This window comes from Rhinoderma darwinii, chromosome 1 (genome assembly GCF_050947455.1).
Source record: "Rhinoderma darwinii isolate aRhiDar2 chromosome 1, aRhiDar2.hap1, whole genome shotgun sequence".
NCBI classification, from domain to species: Eukaryota; Metazoa; Chordata; class Amphibia; order Anura; family Rhinodermatidae; genus Rhinoderma; species Rhinoderma darwinii.
In genome coordinates, this window is record NC_134687.1 from 401376140 (window position 1) to 401394150 (window position 18011).

Genomic DNA, 18011 nt, shown 5'->3' on the forward strand with positions numbered 1-18011 from the left:
TTCTGGAATACTTGGAAACTGAACTCGGCTTGTCTCTCGTTAGCCCCTTGTTTACCGATTTTGATTATCTGCTCCTGGCTGGTTCTGACCTCTGCTGTACCTGATTTCCACTTGCTTGTTTTGGAATTTCTGTTTTCCCTCTGGCTGTCTGGTTATCCTGTTTAGGTTTGCCTCCATTGCACCTCTTATCCAACACTGAACTCTGCTAAGACAACCTGGGTACTATGCAGCAAAGACCATCCCACCTTGCGGCCGGCTCTGGCGAAAACCTTAGAGCAGCCTTAGACTCTGTTGATTAGAGTTGTGACAGATTTGAGGTTGCGGTTTTATTTGCACGCTCTCTCCCGGCAGTCTCAAGCAGCCTTTGGGGAATCGCTCAACTTGCAATTCCATAACAACGACAAATAAACTATTTTTTCTTTTAACAAATAGTTTTTTCTTTGTAAAAGTAATACATCATAAACAAAAACATTTAAATTTGGTATCTCCAGCCTCATATTGACTCATATGACTCATATCTTCTGTGCAAGTGCTACTAACTGGTGGTGTCCTGGGCACCGTCCGGCCTTTTTATGTATACCCCAGTGTTGTGCCTGCCAGAGAACAACCAATACAGGATAGCAGACTACTTACTGAACACTTATTCCATACATGTCTGTAATGGGGATTACTGTACTATGAGGAACCATGCTTTTTTTCCGTGTTCTAGTTAAGCTAATAATAGAAGGTTGATATGGACAGTGACAAGAAAACATATTATACAATTAATAGTCTACTAGAGATTTTTTTTCGTACATAGCAATATATTTGTGGCAACCAGCCATCCTCCACATAATTTGTGGCTGTGGCAACCTACCTCTGCAGTGTAGTCATCTTCATGGTCTATTCAGTTCTTCCTGGTGCTCTCTGCTGCCACCTGGTGCCCTAGTGGTGCAGTTTTTTTCCAGTTTTGTATTGACAGTACACAATAGGCTCATGATGTATCAGTATCAGCCATGTCCCTTATATATTCCAGCTCAGGACACCATCCTCAGCAATAGTCTCTATAAGTTCCTGGTGTTGTAAAAATATGCTGTTGATTCGCGCCCTGTCTGCTCATTGCTGACCAGGCCTGTCTGCAACTCACTGGGCCACAACTTTTACCCATGTATCCAAAACTCCTGCTTGTATGACTATGACTCCGCCTGCCGATTCTGTACTGGTTTCCTGTCAGCTGTTACCAAAATTCTGGGAACTGCCACCTGAGAACTACTTCTGGGAAATGCTATACTTCAGGAGGCGGTTGAGGGAGAAGAACGTATAATGCCTTAGACTCTGCACTCCTGTCTAGGATCTAATAGTGCCCCACCGCATGGTTTCTTACAACATTCATGTGCACATACACATCATTTACAGCATTTCATAACGAAAAAATGGTGAGGAAAGTGTATTTGGCAAATAGTATGAACAGTTGTATTTGTAGTAGTGATGGAACATCAGGAAACATAACTTGTTTTGGGGAATTACAGTGGTGAACTATGTTAAATGACTGTTTTAGAACATTAAAACATTTGCATTAAACACTTGGTCTTCAACTTTTGCAAGTATAGCAGCTCTTTGGTAGATGGATAAGTACAAGATTGGAAAAGTACCGGTATTTAGGTAATTTATTATATGTTAATGTACATACTTTATGACACGTGTATACCTGAAATCTAAAATTCTCCAAACAGTATTTCATACTTAAAACTTTATTTCCTTATGATTCTTTATTTTCATAACAGCACTGGAAACATAGAAACAGATGATTTCTGTATCTGTATATTGAGTAAAGTAGATAACAGTTCAACAATAAGTACAGCCTGTATGCTACACCGTATCATATAATAAATATCATGCTGTTGTGTTAAAATTAGCCATTCATTTTACATATTCAATATATCCAATGGTTTATGTACATATTAAAGAATTTGTGTCCATTTGCATACATTAAAAAAAAACATAAAATGTATTAAAGCTGTATATTATTTTATATATTCTACATTTTATTGTTTTTACTACCAAAATAAGCTTTTTATCCCAATTATAGCATAACAATCATTGTAACCAGCATACTCTATGCAAAAAGTACTGAAAAACTACAATAAGCATATAAGGGTAGAAAATCGGAAAGGAATTACTGGTTCTAATCTAGTATTGCTTACTGGCCTTGCATAAATCCATGCAAGACTTTTACATACATCATGGCTTTACCATTCGGTGATTGTGAATAAATAAAAGTGTAACAAGAAGTCTAACAGGTACTTTCAGGGGTATTACAATTGTCAAACAATAAATAAAATGTATAAAAATATATAGAACGTCAATATGCAGAAACAATTTTTTGCTATAAGAACATCATTATGCGGAATTTTTTTTTGCTATACTGCTCGGATGATTTTTTGCTTTTGAAGTTCTACTTTTCATCCTTTCTCCTATTTATTTACATATTCAGTGCTTTTAAGCACTAAAAATACGCTGATAATACATACAGTAGATCATGTAAATGCTGTTTTTGCTATATGGAAACAATACTACCAATAAACGGACAGCAAATGCTAATAGCTTTCCATCAAAACACAAAAATACCACAATAAATAGACAAGAAAATTTAATTTCATGCCAGTCTATAATTAGATAACGTCAGGATAAATATAGTGTAACCATTGTGTTCTGTAACAGTTATACGTTCTGGGTACAGTGCTTCAAAATCTTAAAAGTATAAATGAGAAGTGGCACCAAGTATTTACAAATCCATTTCCAGAACTCCACAGCACTTATGGCTTGATATTTTTACCAATCGGTGAAGACTACCAAAGCCATGATATTGGCATACATAGATAATTCTATTATTGTATTCTTGGGCTGCCCTGTTGGTGGCTTGAGGACAGATGTAGCCCTCCAAAGACTTTTTGTGGCCCTAGGAGGCCACACAGACTTAACTTTTTTCTTAGAATAATATGTGAGCCTCAAGAACGTTTCTATTCTATAAACATGTCCTTCATTATGGATAAAAATGCTATAAAATTGTAGTGTTCTTTGGAACCTAAGTGCTGATCTTGATACTCCCGTGTGTTTCTACTAGTCATGTAACTGAAAATGTAGTAGTGAAGTGGCACATTTTATTAACACCCCAAAACTATACATAATGAAATGTTTAGGCGCAGATCTTGAAGCCACATTTTGTGCTATAAAATACAGTACCCTATTTGCGCTCTAGAGCCAAGTGTTACATGGTACTGTATTGTTAAGTAGTAAACAGTGATTATTCTTCTAGAGATATCGAACACAGCAAATGTTTTTGGCATGGTTGTATCAAATATCCCAATTGTGCTTAAATATATTAGTATACAGTTTTTCAAAGTTTGCATTTGTTAGTATATTGTGCATATAGTAACACCATGGTAATGTTCAGGGATAGAGCTTGGTTTTCCTTAACCCGAGGCACAGAATTGGTTTGGTGCCCTTCCCTCACAAATGAATACATGCAAAGCCTTGAATGATAAAATGCATACAGGGATTTGTAGTTTAGTGGACAACTACTGGTCAGTGGCATTCCTGTTTTCCTATACCAAGTACCTGCTGCCAAAATAGTATGAATGCCAATTATTATTATTATGACTTTAAAATTAATTCTTGCTGCTAATGCCAGCTCTGCCCCAAATATGGAGGACACAGGGTATATGCCCCACTAGCCCCTTACCCTAGCTACAGCTGCGGTGATGTCCATAGTTCAAGAACAAACATTTGGACTCAAGAAACATAGCACACGACTAGTACAAATTATCCGTTCATAATAGTAGTTGAGACTAGTAGGTATAATTTATGGAAAAATAGAAAGAAAAATTACAAAGGTAAGCTTACCGCGTTTCCATGCGTTTAGTTAATTCCACGTCTTAGGTATTGCAGGTGCTCGAAAATACTCCAAAGAATCCTGAGTCGACAGCAGGTATGCAAGACAAATGGAAGAGGACAAAAAAATGGTGTATACAGGACTCTAGTAAAAAAAGATTAAGAACCCCAGTGGTTCGAAACGCGTAAGAGTGGTCCCGGGATTTTCATTTTAATTGTTCTGGTTTTTTTAAATGAACGTATAAAGCCAATTTTTTTATTAGAGTGCTGGATACACCATTTTTTTGTCCTATTGCATTTGTCTAGTAGGTATAATGCCAATCGATCATGATCATAGAGATACAGTCAATTAAAAAGCAATTCACCCTAAATAGCTGAAGTTTAAATTCTCATCTAATGTTTAATTGTAAATAATAGCAAATTAATTTCATCCCAAAAATAATCTGAGCAATTAATTTAACAGCTAAAATAAGTACTCAAAGGACATTTTAGATTAAGAGTGTTATAATTGAAAGAAAATACAATTCTTACATCTCTAAACTGGTAGAAAACATTTTGTATCAAGTCAATTCTCATAACCTTGTGCTTTCAAATGTAGTTAAAATGCAGTGTTTAACATGCCATAACAGTGGTTGGTGCCTTCCACCCAAGCCAATAGTGCTTGATGGGAAGCTGCCACTGTGGTCTACTGTGTCTTTATCTGAAATATTGATTAAAAATGTAATGCTACTTTACCACAGGGAAATCAATTCTTGTTGGTACTACCCAGCTATTTACAGACATAAAATAAATGATTCCCTTTATGACAATTTCATACCCACTATTTATATGAAATCAAAATAGACTAAAAAAAAAAGAAGTGGATTTGCTGAATTGAAGGACACATGGTTTACAAGCATGAAATGTCATGGATTTTATGGAAAAGAAACACAATGCAGAGGCTGATTTCTGTGGTTGATAGCTGGCCAAAGGAATGTGAGTGGCAGATGTAGACATTGCGGGTAGGGGCAATAACTTCATGTGCCTAACATGTTTATGCTATACACATGATTGAGTGTGTCAAATGGATATATAGCCATTATTTTGTTATACTAGGAACACGAGCTCTCTATTTGACTTTGGTGAGTACAGTATGTATGCTGGGTTTAGGGCAGTATATGGTGGCCACTGCTTTATACATCAAGATAGTTCAGGTCTGAAAGTCATAGCAATGGTATCTCAAAATATGTTATCTCATGGTCACTATACGGGAGTTTTCATATTGCTTAGCGTACTATGTATGATGATACGATGAAGTTAATAGTTTGAGCGCAACAGTGTGGTAGACATTAAGAGGTAATAATGCACATTTGGCATAGGGCCATAATGTTTGGTTTGGGGCAAGATGCAGGATGTGGCTACTGTGGACCTGTAGATGAGCACACCGTGGTTGTCTCATTCAGGCAGTGTTCTCCTACATGCAAAATAGGAAAGAGTACCTTCTGGTTCATTTCTCCAAGATATGCTCTTCTACAGTTAAACTATAACCCCCACCTCCACATAGAGATAGAATCAGGAAGGGGCACATATTAGGTATCAATAATTATATAAATCAGGTATATCAATAATTTTATAAATATGTCTGACCCCTTTAAGATAGCGCAGCAGATTTCTCTGCTATCCTATGGATAACCACAGATAAAATATTATTATACCATGAGGAGTCGTGCAAAATGACAACCTTAGCCATACTAAATTTGTAGAAAGCAAGCCATACATGTTATAAAGGTAGTCCATGTAATTGTTATGTGGCCCATAAAGGTACCATTGACCCAACCCCCTATGGGTGATGCAGAATTTGTAATCTAGGGAGAAGCTCACACAGAACTTTTCTCCCATAGGAGAACTGGTAGGGTGAACAAGTAATGAGCCCTCCTGTTGCATCGTTTTTATTCTTATTAGGGCCTTTTGCGCTCTATAAGTGGCTGTTTCTGCTGCCAAAAAATGCATTAAATATGGAAGATTTCAGGGTAGCAAAATGCAGCATTTATTCAATGTATAAACTTAATGTGCTTTTCCATATGTTATTGTTTGTTGTATTCCCATGAACATTGTAGCTTAAAATAATTAAAAGTATGGAAAGTTCATGTTCACAGCAGATTAACATTTCACTGTTCAAGATATCTTCAGTTGCTGTTTCCAAATAGGCATTCTATGTTGTATACAGTATCATACAATACGCCTGTATGGCATGGAAATATATAGCTATACATATATGATTTGTGTCATTGCAATGTCTTGGATCATTTTTTGAAATAAAGCTTTTCTTATGATGACTTCATACCCTGCAATATTGCAAATGTAATGGATGGTTTTATACTGCAGAATTTTCAATTGTTGATGAATAGTGTTAGAAGATGACCACTGATGGCCTTTGTATGTAGTAATAGGACGTAGCTATTCTGGAAGGAATACATCTGCTTAGGTTTAAATATCTAATTTGGTGCCATCTAAATTTTCCACATAGTTGAGCTGCCACACTTGATGGTACTGTAAGTGTAGCTCCGCTTATGACACTTACCAAGGTGAGTGCATTTGCAATAAATTCCACTCCGAGCCTCTGTTTAGTGACACCCCGCTGCATGGCTACAGATAGTAGGAGAAAAGAGGGTGTGTGGGCATGTCGATCACTTGTCTAAGTGCCAAAATATAGTAAAATTTACTTGTAACTGGAGCTACACTTTAACATTTGGGTTCCAGGACAGAATTGTTGGTGGCCTCATCTAAAGTTGTTTAGGTCACTATAGAGTTGATTACCTATATAGTTACTACCCAATGTTCACTGAAACTCATTCCGTTACTATTTAGTTTCACCTTTAAAAGCCTTTTTACAACTTACATCTAAATAGAAACCAACATGTAATGTTAAATAATTTTATAAATAATTTGCTTTACTTATGTTGAACTGGTCATTTGTTAAGGTATGCCTTACAATCCATTCTCCTCCACAGCTGCATTCACAATTTTGGTTATTGTTTTGGTTATACCCTGCTGGCTCAATGTCGGAAGAGAGCTCAATCTTCTGAAGTTTAGCCTTACACCAGACCAGAAGAGGATGAGGGGGGAGGTTATAGTAAAGCTATAAAATAAGTTCCCTTTTAAGGTGCTGCTTGACATCACCATGCTTCTAACCACTTAAGACAGGAGGTCCTAGGGAACCCATGCCTTTTTTATGACCAATGTTTTCCACTTCTTTGTTTGCTAACATTGCAGCATCCCTGTGCAGGTTCTCACCACCCAATAAAACAGGGAGAAGACCAAACTGGATAGAGCTCGATAGCAGTCACATAAGCTGCCTCTATGGTAAGTAAATCCCTTGCACCGGACATTTTTCAGTATAAAAAATACATTCTTAGCTTAGCTATTAGGAAAGTAGTAACCAGCAGAACTGCGCATGCAGCTCTGGTTGAGAAGACAATTCAACTTAAGATCCTTACAAAATAAGTAAAGCAAAATGACTTAACAATGTATCCTGAATATATCAAGATGAAAACAATGAAATGATATTCGCAAGTGAACATATACTCAGGACTGATCACCGTGAAATGTATAAATTTTTGTGAATAATGCCTTTATATCAGCACATGGTCCAAGTTATTGAAAAGAGAAGAATTTGTTTAAGGCAATAAATGTTAAGAAAAATATACACAATTAAAACATGTCTGGCTATGTGTTATATATTTTTATAAAATATGTTCTAATATGAATACAGCTGAGCTGTAGTATGGACATGTCCTATCATGCATGAAAGGTACATAGTCATTTGCGCTTAATATTTCCTCAGGTACTAAAACCCCAAATATACAAGTTTTGAAAGCCCAAATTCCTGCGCTAAAGCAATACACAGAAAAGTTTAATCTTATTGAAATCTTATTATTCTTATTTGTATAGCATGGTTATCTCATGCAATTTGATATTTTCAGTCTCTATGTAGAAATAAAAAACGAAATCTAAATTTTCCTTGTAAGAATTTCTAGCAAGTTGCATGCTGGAAATGGCAATTTAGTCCTATTAAATGATATTAAACAAGGTGAAATTGACAATAAATTGTTTTCAAGTCTCATCATTTTGCCTCAAACATTACTTGAGGTGAAACAGGTAAATTATGTGCCATTTATTTCCGAATACTAAAATAGTGCATTGCCAAGTGTTGTGCATGCAGTTTCCCTATCCTCTCCAGCGCTGGTTAGAGGAGCATTAAACAGATCTTTACATGACAACACATTTGCCTTTCAGTTTTTCTTTCCTTTTCTGCTGCTTGCTCTTCTTGCCGTCTATCTGAAGGCTCACAGTCCTGCGTTTCTCAAGGTTTAGAAGCTCTTGAAACAACTCCTTCACATTGTGGTTCATCTTGGCAGATGTCTCCATGAAGGCACATTTCCATTTTTTTGCTATTGCTTCTCCATCCGTGCTGTCCACTTCTCTGTTTTGGCTTTCATCACTTTTATTTCCAACCAACATAATAGGAATGCTCTCTATATCCCCTTTAATCTGGCAAATCTGTTCATAGATTGGCTTCAATTCTTCTAGGGATTGCCGGCTGGTGACAGAGTAAACCAAAATGAAAGCGTGTCCCTTTGATATAGACAGACGCTGCATGGCTGGAAATTGGTGGCTTCCAGTGGTGTCAGTAATTTGTAAAGTACATATACTTTTGTCGCAGCTGATCACTTGCCTGTAGGTGTCTTCAATAGTTGGTATGTAACTTTCTCGAAATGTACCTTTTACAAAGCGTAGAACCAGGGAGCTTTTACCCACACCTCCAGCTCCAAATACTACTACTCTGTAATCATTGCTTTGCTCAGGCATTTTCACAATAGATCAGATGCTTTTCTTGGGTTAACACCTAAAGAGGAAAAACACAAGAATTGTTTATTAAATCATCATCATCATCATCATGATCATCGTTCATCCATCCATCATCATCAGTTAAAAATAGTAATTATACAAAATATGTATATAAAAAGATGATCAGAACAGAGGGCAAACATCAATGCTCTGCCCAGTAATTACCAATGTCAATAATGCCTAACTAAAAGGCATTTGGATGAATTCATAATTTTCAAGCTTCAAATATACTTTAGTGTCTAAAATATGTGATGTACTTTAAAAGTGAATGTCAACCTTTTAACATGTAATTTATAAGTCCAAAATTCGTACTTTTACGGATACGGCAATACCAATTTTGTTTAGTTTTATTATTTTTTTACAGTACATTAGAGAAAAAATCGGAAAAGGTTTTTTTTTTAACTCCTAATATTTTTTTTATTTTTTGTACACTTCTGAAAACTATATTTAAGATCACTGATTCAATGCATTGCAATACTAATGTATCGTGGTGTATTATAATTCTTAAAGGCTCCTGTTAAGCCCTGCCAGAGGCAGGGCTTAACAGAGGCAGAAAATAGGCAAAAGTGGTGGACTTCATTTTTCATTATGAAAAATTTTGCGCTAAAGCTACGTCTTATTGAAAAAATAAAATGCATTTTTTTGCATGTTTCCTTTGTTTTGGTGTCACAAGACCTCTTCAAACCTGACATGGTGCCTAAAATATAATCTAATAAAAAGAAGGCCCCAAAATCCTCTAGGTGCTCCTTTGCTTCTGAGGCCTGTGCTTCAGTCCAGTAGAACACTAGGGCCAATTGTGTGATATTTCTAAAAACTGCAGAATCTGGGCAATAAATATTGAGTTGCGTTTCTCTGGTAAATCCTTCTGTGTTACAAATTAATTTTTTTATTAAAATGGATTTTCTGCAAATAAAATGAAATTTGTAAATTTCACCTCTACTTTGCTTTAATTCTTGTGAAATGTCTAAAGGGTTAAGAAACTTTCTAAAGGCTGTTTTGAATACTTTGAGAAGTGCAGTTTTTAAAATGGGATGATTTATGGGTGTTTGTATTGTATAGGCCTTTCAAAGCCACTTCATAACTGAACTGGTCGCTGAAAAAAATAGCCTGTTGACATTTTCTTGAAAATGTGAGAAATTTCTGCTAAAGTTGTAAGCCTTGTAACGTCCTAGAAAAAAAATGATGTACAAAATATTATGCCAATCTAAAGTAGACATATGGGAAATGTTAACTAGCAACTATTTTGTGTGGTATAACGATCTGTCTTACAAGCGGATACATTCAAATTTAGAAAAAATTAAATTTTTGCATTTTTTTCACTAAGTTTGGTGTTTTTCACAATTAAATACTAAATGTATCGTTAAAATTTAACCAGTAACATAAAGTCCAATGTGTCATGAGAAAACAATCTCAGAATCGCTTGGATAGGTAAAAACATTCCAAAGTTATTACACATAAAGTGACACATGTCGGATTTAAAAAAATAAGGCTGTCATGAAGGTGAAAATTGGCTGCAGTGGGAAAGGGTTAAGGAGCCACCTATACATGCAAAAAGCTGACTGGCCATTATATTGATCTCATATTCACTGCTGAGTTTTACTGAACATTATTGGTCAGCCTACAAGCATAGACATATTCAGAGGAAAAAAAAACAAATGTCACAATGGGTCATTACAGAGAGAGGTGATTTAAAGGAGTTGGCTCATCACAGGCAGCTTTCCACCATTTAATTCTAGGGATCAGTGGGGGTCACAGCGCTCTGACCACCGCCGATCGGACATTGGTGGTATATCCTAGTGATGTGCAACTAATGTCTGTAATGAGATTACCTCTTTAACTAAAGATTGAGTCTAACGTGAAAGAAAATTGCGGTAGTACTACCTCCTCCCAAAACAAAAAGCTCATTTTATGTAAAGTTTGGTAGGCCTTGTTGAATTCAGCAGTACTGGCTAAACCCTATCAGTCTCCAGCTGTTGGTCAGGTACTATTTTGCATCAATGGCACCAGGGATGTTGTTGCATTACTATAAATTTGCTCCAGGGTCAGAACTACAGTGTATGACACCTAACTAAAGCCGATATCACTGTTGCTTGTCTCCCTGGTCAGGATCATATAGCAGGCACTTGGCACCATGGTTAACACTGGTAAACCAGACTTTGGAAAAAAATAAAAAAATAAAATGGGCAGATGGATATTGATAGAATTCTTCCTCATTTTAATCAAATGAAATGATCTGAAAGTGGAATGATATTTCTAAGACTGAGTTTAGAACAGATGCCTATACCTTGATGCCAAGTCAGTGCCTCACTGTTATCACAGTCGCTGGTGGCTTTTTATAGCTATATACATGCCTTTGTGTGAGGAAGCAAGCTGTAAATATACTGTCGTCACAAACCAAGTGCAACATATGTTCAAGGTTTTATAGCCAAGAACACATTTACACTGTAACTAAGCTGCGAGGCTGTAATTGACCACAACTATGTCACGTACCGCGTGTGGGTACATGGCATTATTGAATATGTAGCTCTTACTAAATACACATGACATGTTGCTCACAGAAGGTATAAGAGGGCAATAACTATAGAAAAACAATGCAGTCTGTACACTGTCACCACATGTCATAACCCTCACCACTTCTTAGGCTGCTCTTGTTAGTGCTCGGCTGAACAGAGTACTAGCTGGGAAATCAGGACATAACAGGTAATGATCTCACTACACCATAACCTTACTCAAACCCCCAGACATCCATATTCTAAATAAGTGAAATCATTTTTCCGCATACAAAACCCCTTATTAGCACATAAAATATGAGATTTTGCTGTGAAAATAAGGACTGCTATGGTGTGAAATTAATACTTCATTCAACAGTGTTATTTCAGTGAAATTATGCTTTAAAGTACTTATTTTAAAGCTTCATGAGTAGATGTCCCTCAGGATACAGATATGTCTAGCTTTTCGCTCCCAGACTGCCATGCATCAGGCACTGAATTGTATTACGTGTAAAACTTGCTAGGATATGCCATTACTTTGCCATCCGTGAGGGTTCGACTGCCGGGAACCCCACCAATCCTGAAAATGAACAGGCTACAGTGCTGGTTTAGTGCTCCTTCTCAATTTTTCCCTGCACAGCAGTGCTTCCAGCCAACAGCTGTGCATAGGATTGCAGCACAGCCCTATTCTCAGGATTGGTGGGGGTCCCAGCAGTCATACCTTTGCTGGTTACAAAGTGATGGCATATTCTAGCGATATGCCGTCACTTTGTGTGATGGGAATAACTTCATCCAAATGTGTTAAGGGAAATTAAGCATTTACAGTGCTTATTTTAAAACTTCATGTGTAAATGTCCCACAGGATACAGATTTGTCTAGCTTTTCACTCCCAGACTGCAATGCATTGCTAGGATATGCCATTACTTTGCGACCGGTGGGAGTCCGACTGCCGGGAACCCCACCGTTCCTGAAAATGTAAGGGGCTACAGTGCTGGTTTAGTGCTGCATTCTCTTCTCAGTTTTTTCCTGCACAGTGGCGCTTCCAGCCAACTGCTGTGCAGAGACCTGTACCGGCATTTGGATCCCTACCAATTCAGTGATGTCATATCCTGGCATATCCATATTTTATATATCAAATCTGTTTTTATTCAGTAAAAGTACAAAAAATCAACAGAGAAAAACCGTGTGCAAAATGGTACATTCCGTACATATATTGGCAGATCTAACATGAATATAGAACATAATCTACTATGCCAACGTACCACAATGGTCAGATGACAAATATACAATGACATAAAAACAATTAGGAAGCAGGGACGGGTGAAGGGGAGTAACAGTACAGAGAACTACAGTTATATAGCGATGATGTCAAATCGGACAAAATATGCAATGAGTTTGGAGCTATTTACAGTGTGATATCTATTTAACGTATACCATATCAAATCAATCGGGATTTATATTCTGTCCATGGTCTCCAAACACGTAGGAATTATGCGTGTTTGTGGTACTGCCAGCTGGTCGACTCTTAAAGTATGCAAATCTGATTAACCTTATCAATCCATTGTGCTTTAGATAGAGGAGAGGTCTGAAGCCAACAGAGTGGAATTAAGTATTTGGCAGCAGCCATCAAATGAGTTGCTAGGTGTGATTTAGAGGGTTTGAATTCTGTAGAAGGTAATGCTAGGGCTAATAATTCTATAGAGAGTGAGTTATTAGAGTTGCATATTTTATTAATCTCAAGGTTCACATCCTTCCAGAAATGTTTGACCAGTGGGCATTGCAACAAATATGTGAGACAGTGTTCATGTGGAACCATGACATCTCCAACACAGCTTAGAATTTGATAATCCTAGATGAAACATACGTTTTGTCGTTTTATACCATCTTGTAAGTAATTTATAATGACTGTCTTGCATTTTAATACATCTTGAGAACCCATGTGAATATCTCAGAATCCATTTTTTGTCTTGTTTAATAAACTTCCTATCCAGTTCTGTTTTCCAAGACAATAGAAAAGTGGGAGTTGAGGGTGAACCACAACCAAGTAATATAGAGTAAAGTTTAGGTAATTTGCGTTTCGTCACTGATTTTGCAAGAAGTAGCTTTTCTAGTTCACTAAGATCCCTAACTCACTTCTGGGAGGACAGGAAAGAAGTGCAAACATATTGTACATGATCAAGTCAAAGAACGTTTAAAAAGATAGGTGACACCAGAGATCGAATCTTTGCATGGGTAGGTTCTTTATTATCTTCCAACAGGTCTGCAATGGTCACATGTTGGAATAGTTTCCATATATCCCTAGGTGGGGAGTCTTTATATTTTAAAGTACATGGAAGTAAAGAAGCTGGCATTATCGGTGAAGAGGGCGGTTTTATAGTGATTACAAACAGATAGTGTGCCTTTTAAGAGGGGATTTGTAGTGGATTTTAAGTCCTTATGGTCTGGAATCCATAATAATTCTCGAGAAGTCCTCACTAAGAGTGGTCGTCTCTGCTGGCGTGCACCAAGTTAATTTGCCCGGTGATATCAAATTAAACCATCTCTGTATGTGTATGGCCTTATAGTAAACCATCACATCTGGTAAACCCAATCCACCCACAACTATTTTTTGTTATAACATCTTATAGGACAAACTTGGTCTACGTTGTTTCCATAAAAAGGACAAGAGGAGGTGTCTCACTATGAGAAAGATACTTTTTGGTAGGTGAATCGGGACCATTGACATAACATACAAGAGAATCGGCAATATATATGTCTGTAAAAGGTTTTTCCGTCTCATCCAGGACATAAAGGGAATGTGGCAAGTGGTGAGTTGTGTTGACAGTTTTTATAAAAGTGGCTGATAATTCAATTTATAGAGGTCTTTTAACCGACTGGGTATACCGGTTCTCACCGGTTTGTTTATGTATCCTCTGTGTCGTCTGTGTCGTCCGGGAGATGGTGCTTGTAAACCAGGACAACGCTTGGCACAGCAGGTGTAGAGGCAGTCGGATGTATAGGCCAGAAGTCAGGACAGGCAGCAGACGTCGAAACGGGTATCGATAGCAATAGGTCAAGGCAGGCGGCAGGCAAGGATAGTCAAGTTCAGGCTGAGGTCAAAATGGGAAATCCAGACAAAGGCAGAAAGCAAGGAAACAGGGAACCAAGGTACAGGGAAACTCACGGGGAACTTGGTTGAACAAGCAAGGATTCAGAGGGAGGAGGAACCTTAAATAGGAAGTATTGGAATTTTGGCACGCGCTGGCCCTTTAAGAAGGGAAAAGTCATCGTGCGCGCCCTCTAGTGGCTGAAGCCGCACATCGTGGATGACGACTGCGGAGGGAGGTAAGAAATGCACTTACCTGATGCCACACAGAGCCAACAGAGCATCCGGATCGGGTAAGTGGAGCTCGGGACGAGCATGAGGGAATGGAGGGTGCAGGAACCGGAGCAGAGACCGTGGAAGAGGTGGGGAATGACGCGGCAGCTGTTACACTGGGTATCTGAACTTCCAGGTATTTAATAGAGTGAGAAGGCCAGGAATAGGGAGAATTTCTGTAAAGGATCTGCCAGACACTACTTCTGTGTCAACGCCCATAGGTAATCAGTCTGCACCTGCTTCTATGTTTGTGAGACTGACTCCATCTTCCACCACTCAGGATGGCAGGCTTAGGAGTGGGAGAGCCTATCACAGCCTGGCCAGACGGAGCTAGCTCCCGTCCTCTGCCTATTTATACCTGCCTTTCCTGTTCCTCCTTTGCTTGTGATTCTTCTCTGCTGGTTTCCTGGCCCTGCTGCAGCTTCTTGAACTACTGACCCTCTGCTTGTTATTGACCTTGGCTTTACTGACCACTCTTCTGCTCTGCGTTTTGTACCTCGCTCATCTCCTGGTTTGACTCGGCTCGTTCACCTCGCTTGTTGCTCACAGTGTTCCCGTGGGCAACTTCCCCATTTCCCGGCTTCTTTGTACCCTTGTCTGTTTGTCTGTCGTGCACCTATTGAGTGTAGGGACCGTCGCCCAGTTGTACCCCGTCGCCTACGGCGGGTCGTTGCAAGTAGGCAGGGACTGAGTGGCGGGTAGATTAGGGCTCACCTGTCTGTCTCCCTACCACATCATTACAATTTCTTTGTAAGTCATGTGCTACAGTGGATTGAATGGATATATTAAGTATTTCAGATTTGTTGTCGTTTATTTTGAAGTTGGAGACCACCCTATATTTGTCAAATATAGTTTGGATACTTTGCAAATCCTGTTGTGGATTAGTGATCAACAAATGCAGGTCATCTGTAAAGGCAGCCACCAAATGGGTATGCTTCCCTATCTGCAGACCTTTAAAAACATTCTTTAAATCTCTGTAAGAGTGTCTCTAAAGTCAAAACAAAGAGGGTTGGAGATAATGGGCAACCCTGTCTAGTTCCATTCGTGATGGAGAAGGAGGGGGACAAAACGCCATTAACCTTTATCTGAGCATATGGGGCATTGCATAGTGAGAATATTGCCTTTATGAATTGCTGTGGAAAAATAAATTTGTCAAGAACTTGTTTCACGAAGTCCCAAGCAACCCTATCAAAGGCTTTTTCAGCGTCCGTTCTCACTAGAATCAATGGTGCTTTAGAGTAGTTAGCGAAATGCGAAATGCGAGATGCGGTAACAGAAGTTCCTGACATTTCTTGTAATATGCAATAGAAAAGCCATCTGGGCCTGGGCTTTTACCCTGGGGGAAGGAGGAAAGTACTCTTTTAACTTCCTTAATGGTTATTGGCTGTAGAAGCGTATCCGGTTCCTCCAAGGAGAGGACAGGTAAATCAATGGACTCTAAAAATGTCAATATCCGGGATCTCTCTATTCGAAATGAGAGCTCCGCAGAGTCTCTGCTATATTATAAAGAGAGGAATAGAATAAGGTAAATTCCACTTGCAATATCAGATGTGGAGGTGTACAAAGCTCAGTTTCTTAATGAGAGCAGACATGAGTTTCCCTCCCTTGTCTCCGAGGGCATATATCTTCTGTTTATAATATAGTAAGTTTTTAGCTCATTTTTGGTTTAGCATATCTTTCTGTTTCTCCCTGAAGGAAAGAAGGTCATTTTGAGCTGCTTGAGCTGCCGATTGTCTATGGACCTTTTCTATGGCCGATATTTGTGTCAGTAAAGAGTTTATTGCCTTGCATTTTTCTTTTTTAACCTGAGTGCCCAGAGAAACAAAGAGGCCCCTCATATACGCTTTGTGTGCTTCCCACACGCATGAAATATTAGTGTCAAAATAAAATTGAAATTGTTCAGCTAGATTTTCTATATGTGTAGTGTCTTAGTGATCTTGCTAGATCATTATGTGCTGTCACATACTCACTCATTAACGTTACTGAAGTATCTTGAGAGTGAATAGGCATCACCTTCAGCCAGGACGCGATGTCTATTCACAATCCCGACACTTCGGTAACGTTTGAGTGGGACTTACACCACAGCAAGCGTGATCTTGCTGTAAGCTGTCATTTACAGCGTGATCTCGTGAAATCACACTTGCTGCGCTGTAAGTCCCACACAAACGTTACCGAAGTGTCGGGATTGTGAAGTGTCCCGTCTTGGCTGGAGGGGATGTCTATTCACTGTCAAGACACTTCATTAACGTTAATGTGCGAGTATGTAACAGCACATAGTGAACAACGCGCTGATTACATGAATGGAGAGAAGTGTATGACGCTGATTGGTCACTGATTGGTCAGCGTCATACACTTCTCTCCACAAGGCCCACTTGTTCAAAAGTAAAAATACGCCCAGTTGGGCATTAAGGAAGTCATTAGCATAAAGCTAAAATCGCTCATAACTTGGTGAAAATAGATAGTTTTTGTAAATAAAAAACACTGCTGTTACCTACATTACAGCGCTGATCTCATTATGTAGGAGATAGGGCACTTATAATGTGGTGATAGAAGGCGCCATGACCATTCCTTAATGGGCAAGCCAGATAGGGATAATGTAATGCTCACTGGGGAGTGATGGATCCTATTTTCGCCGACTTCAGTATAGGAAGTAGACTCTTATGAATAAATACATAATCCAATCTCTGGTGCGACCTATGAGCTAAAGAATAAAAGTAAAGTCTCGATTCCAGCGGTGAAGTCCCCTCCAAGTATCCTCTAGTTGTAGGACCTGAAATTTTTGTTTCATTCTGTTTAGTGCAGTAAACGACATTGCAGACCAGACCTGTTAGTTGAGGAGTCAGTGATCGAATTCAATGTGACATTACAATCCCCTCCTATAATAATAGGCTCTTCTGCAAAAATGTTTAGACCATCTAAGTTTCTAATAAACCATCTGGTTTGAAATCAATTAGGAGCATATAAATTTGCAAACGTATAAACCGCATTACCTATATAGCCTTTTAAGAAAAGCGCTCTGCCATCAGTGGAGCAATGTTCCCGGCAAATGATAAGAGAAAAAGGCACCTCTTTATGTATTGCAATTGATACACCTCGTGACGCAGGGCTAGTTGTACTGAAGTGGAATCATTTATTGAAATAATGAGTTGGTAATTTAAATGAAGTTCTTGGAAAAATACTGTAGAAGCATTCTCCTTTTTCAACAGAGTCAATACATGGTTCCACTTATTAGGGGAGTTCAAACTTTTAATATTATAACTACATTAATGGAAGCCATAGCTGTGTGGAAAGTATCTGACCATTATGAACTAGTATCACTAACTGTACCAGCGGTCTCCATATAAAGACTGACAAAAGTGAGAGAGGATGGGGAGAGGGATGACACAGTGAATATAAATAGTAGACTC

At 38.4% G+C, this 18011-nt stretch overlaps 1 protein-coding gene across 2 annotated transcripts in view; it reads right to left on the reverse strand.

The window, feature by feature from the left end:
* Window positions 1–3895: 3895 nt before the first annotated feature.
* Window positions 3896–18011, reverse strand: part of DIRAS2 (DIRAS family GTPase 2) — a 64964-nt gene continuing 50848 nt past the window's right edge. For both annotated transcript variants that reach the window (XM_075828856.1, XM_075828855.1), the window contains exon 2: window positions 3896–8755. In XM_075828856.1, coding sequence (XP_075684971.1) covers window positions 8119–8718 — 600 coding nt within the window. In that variant the 5' untranslated portion in view covers window positions 8719–8755 and the 3' untranslated portion in view covers window positions 3896–8118. The remainder of the gene's footprint in view (window positions 8756–18011) is intronic.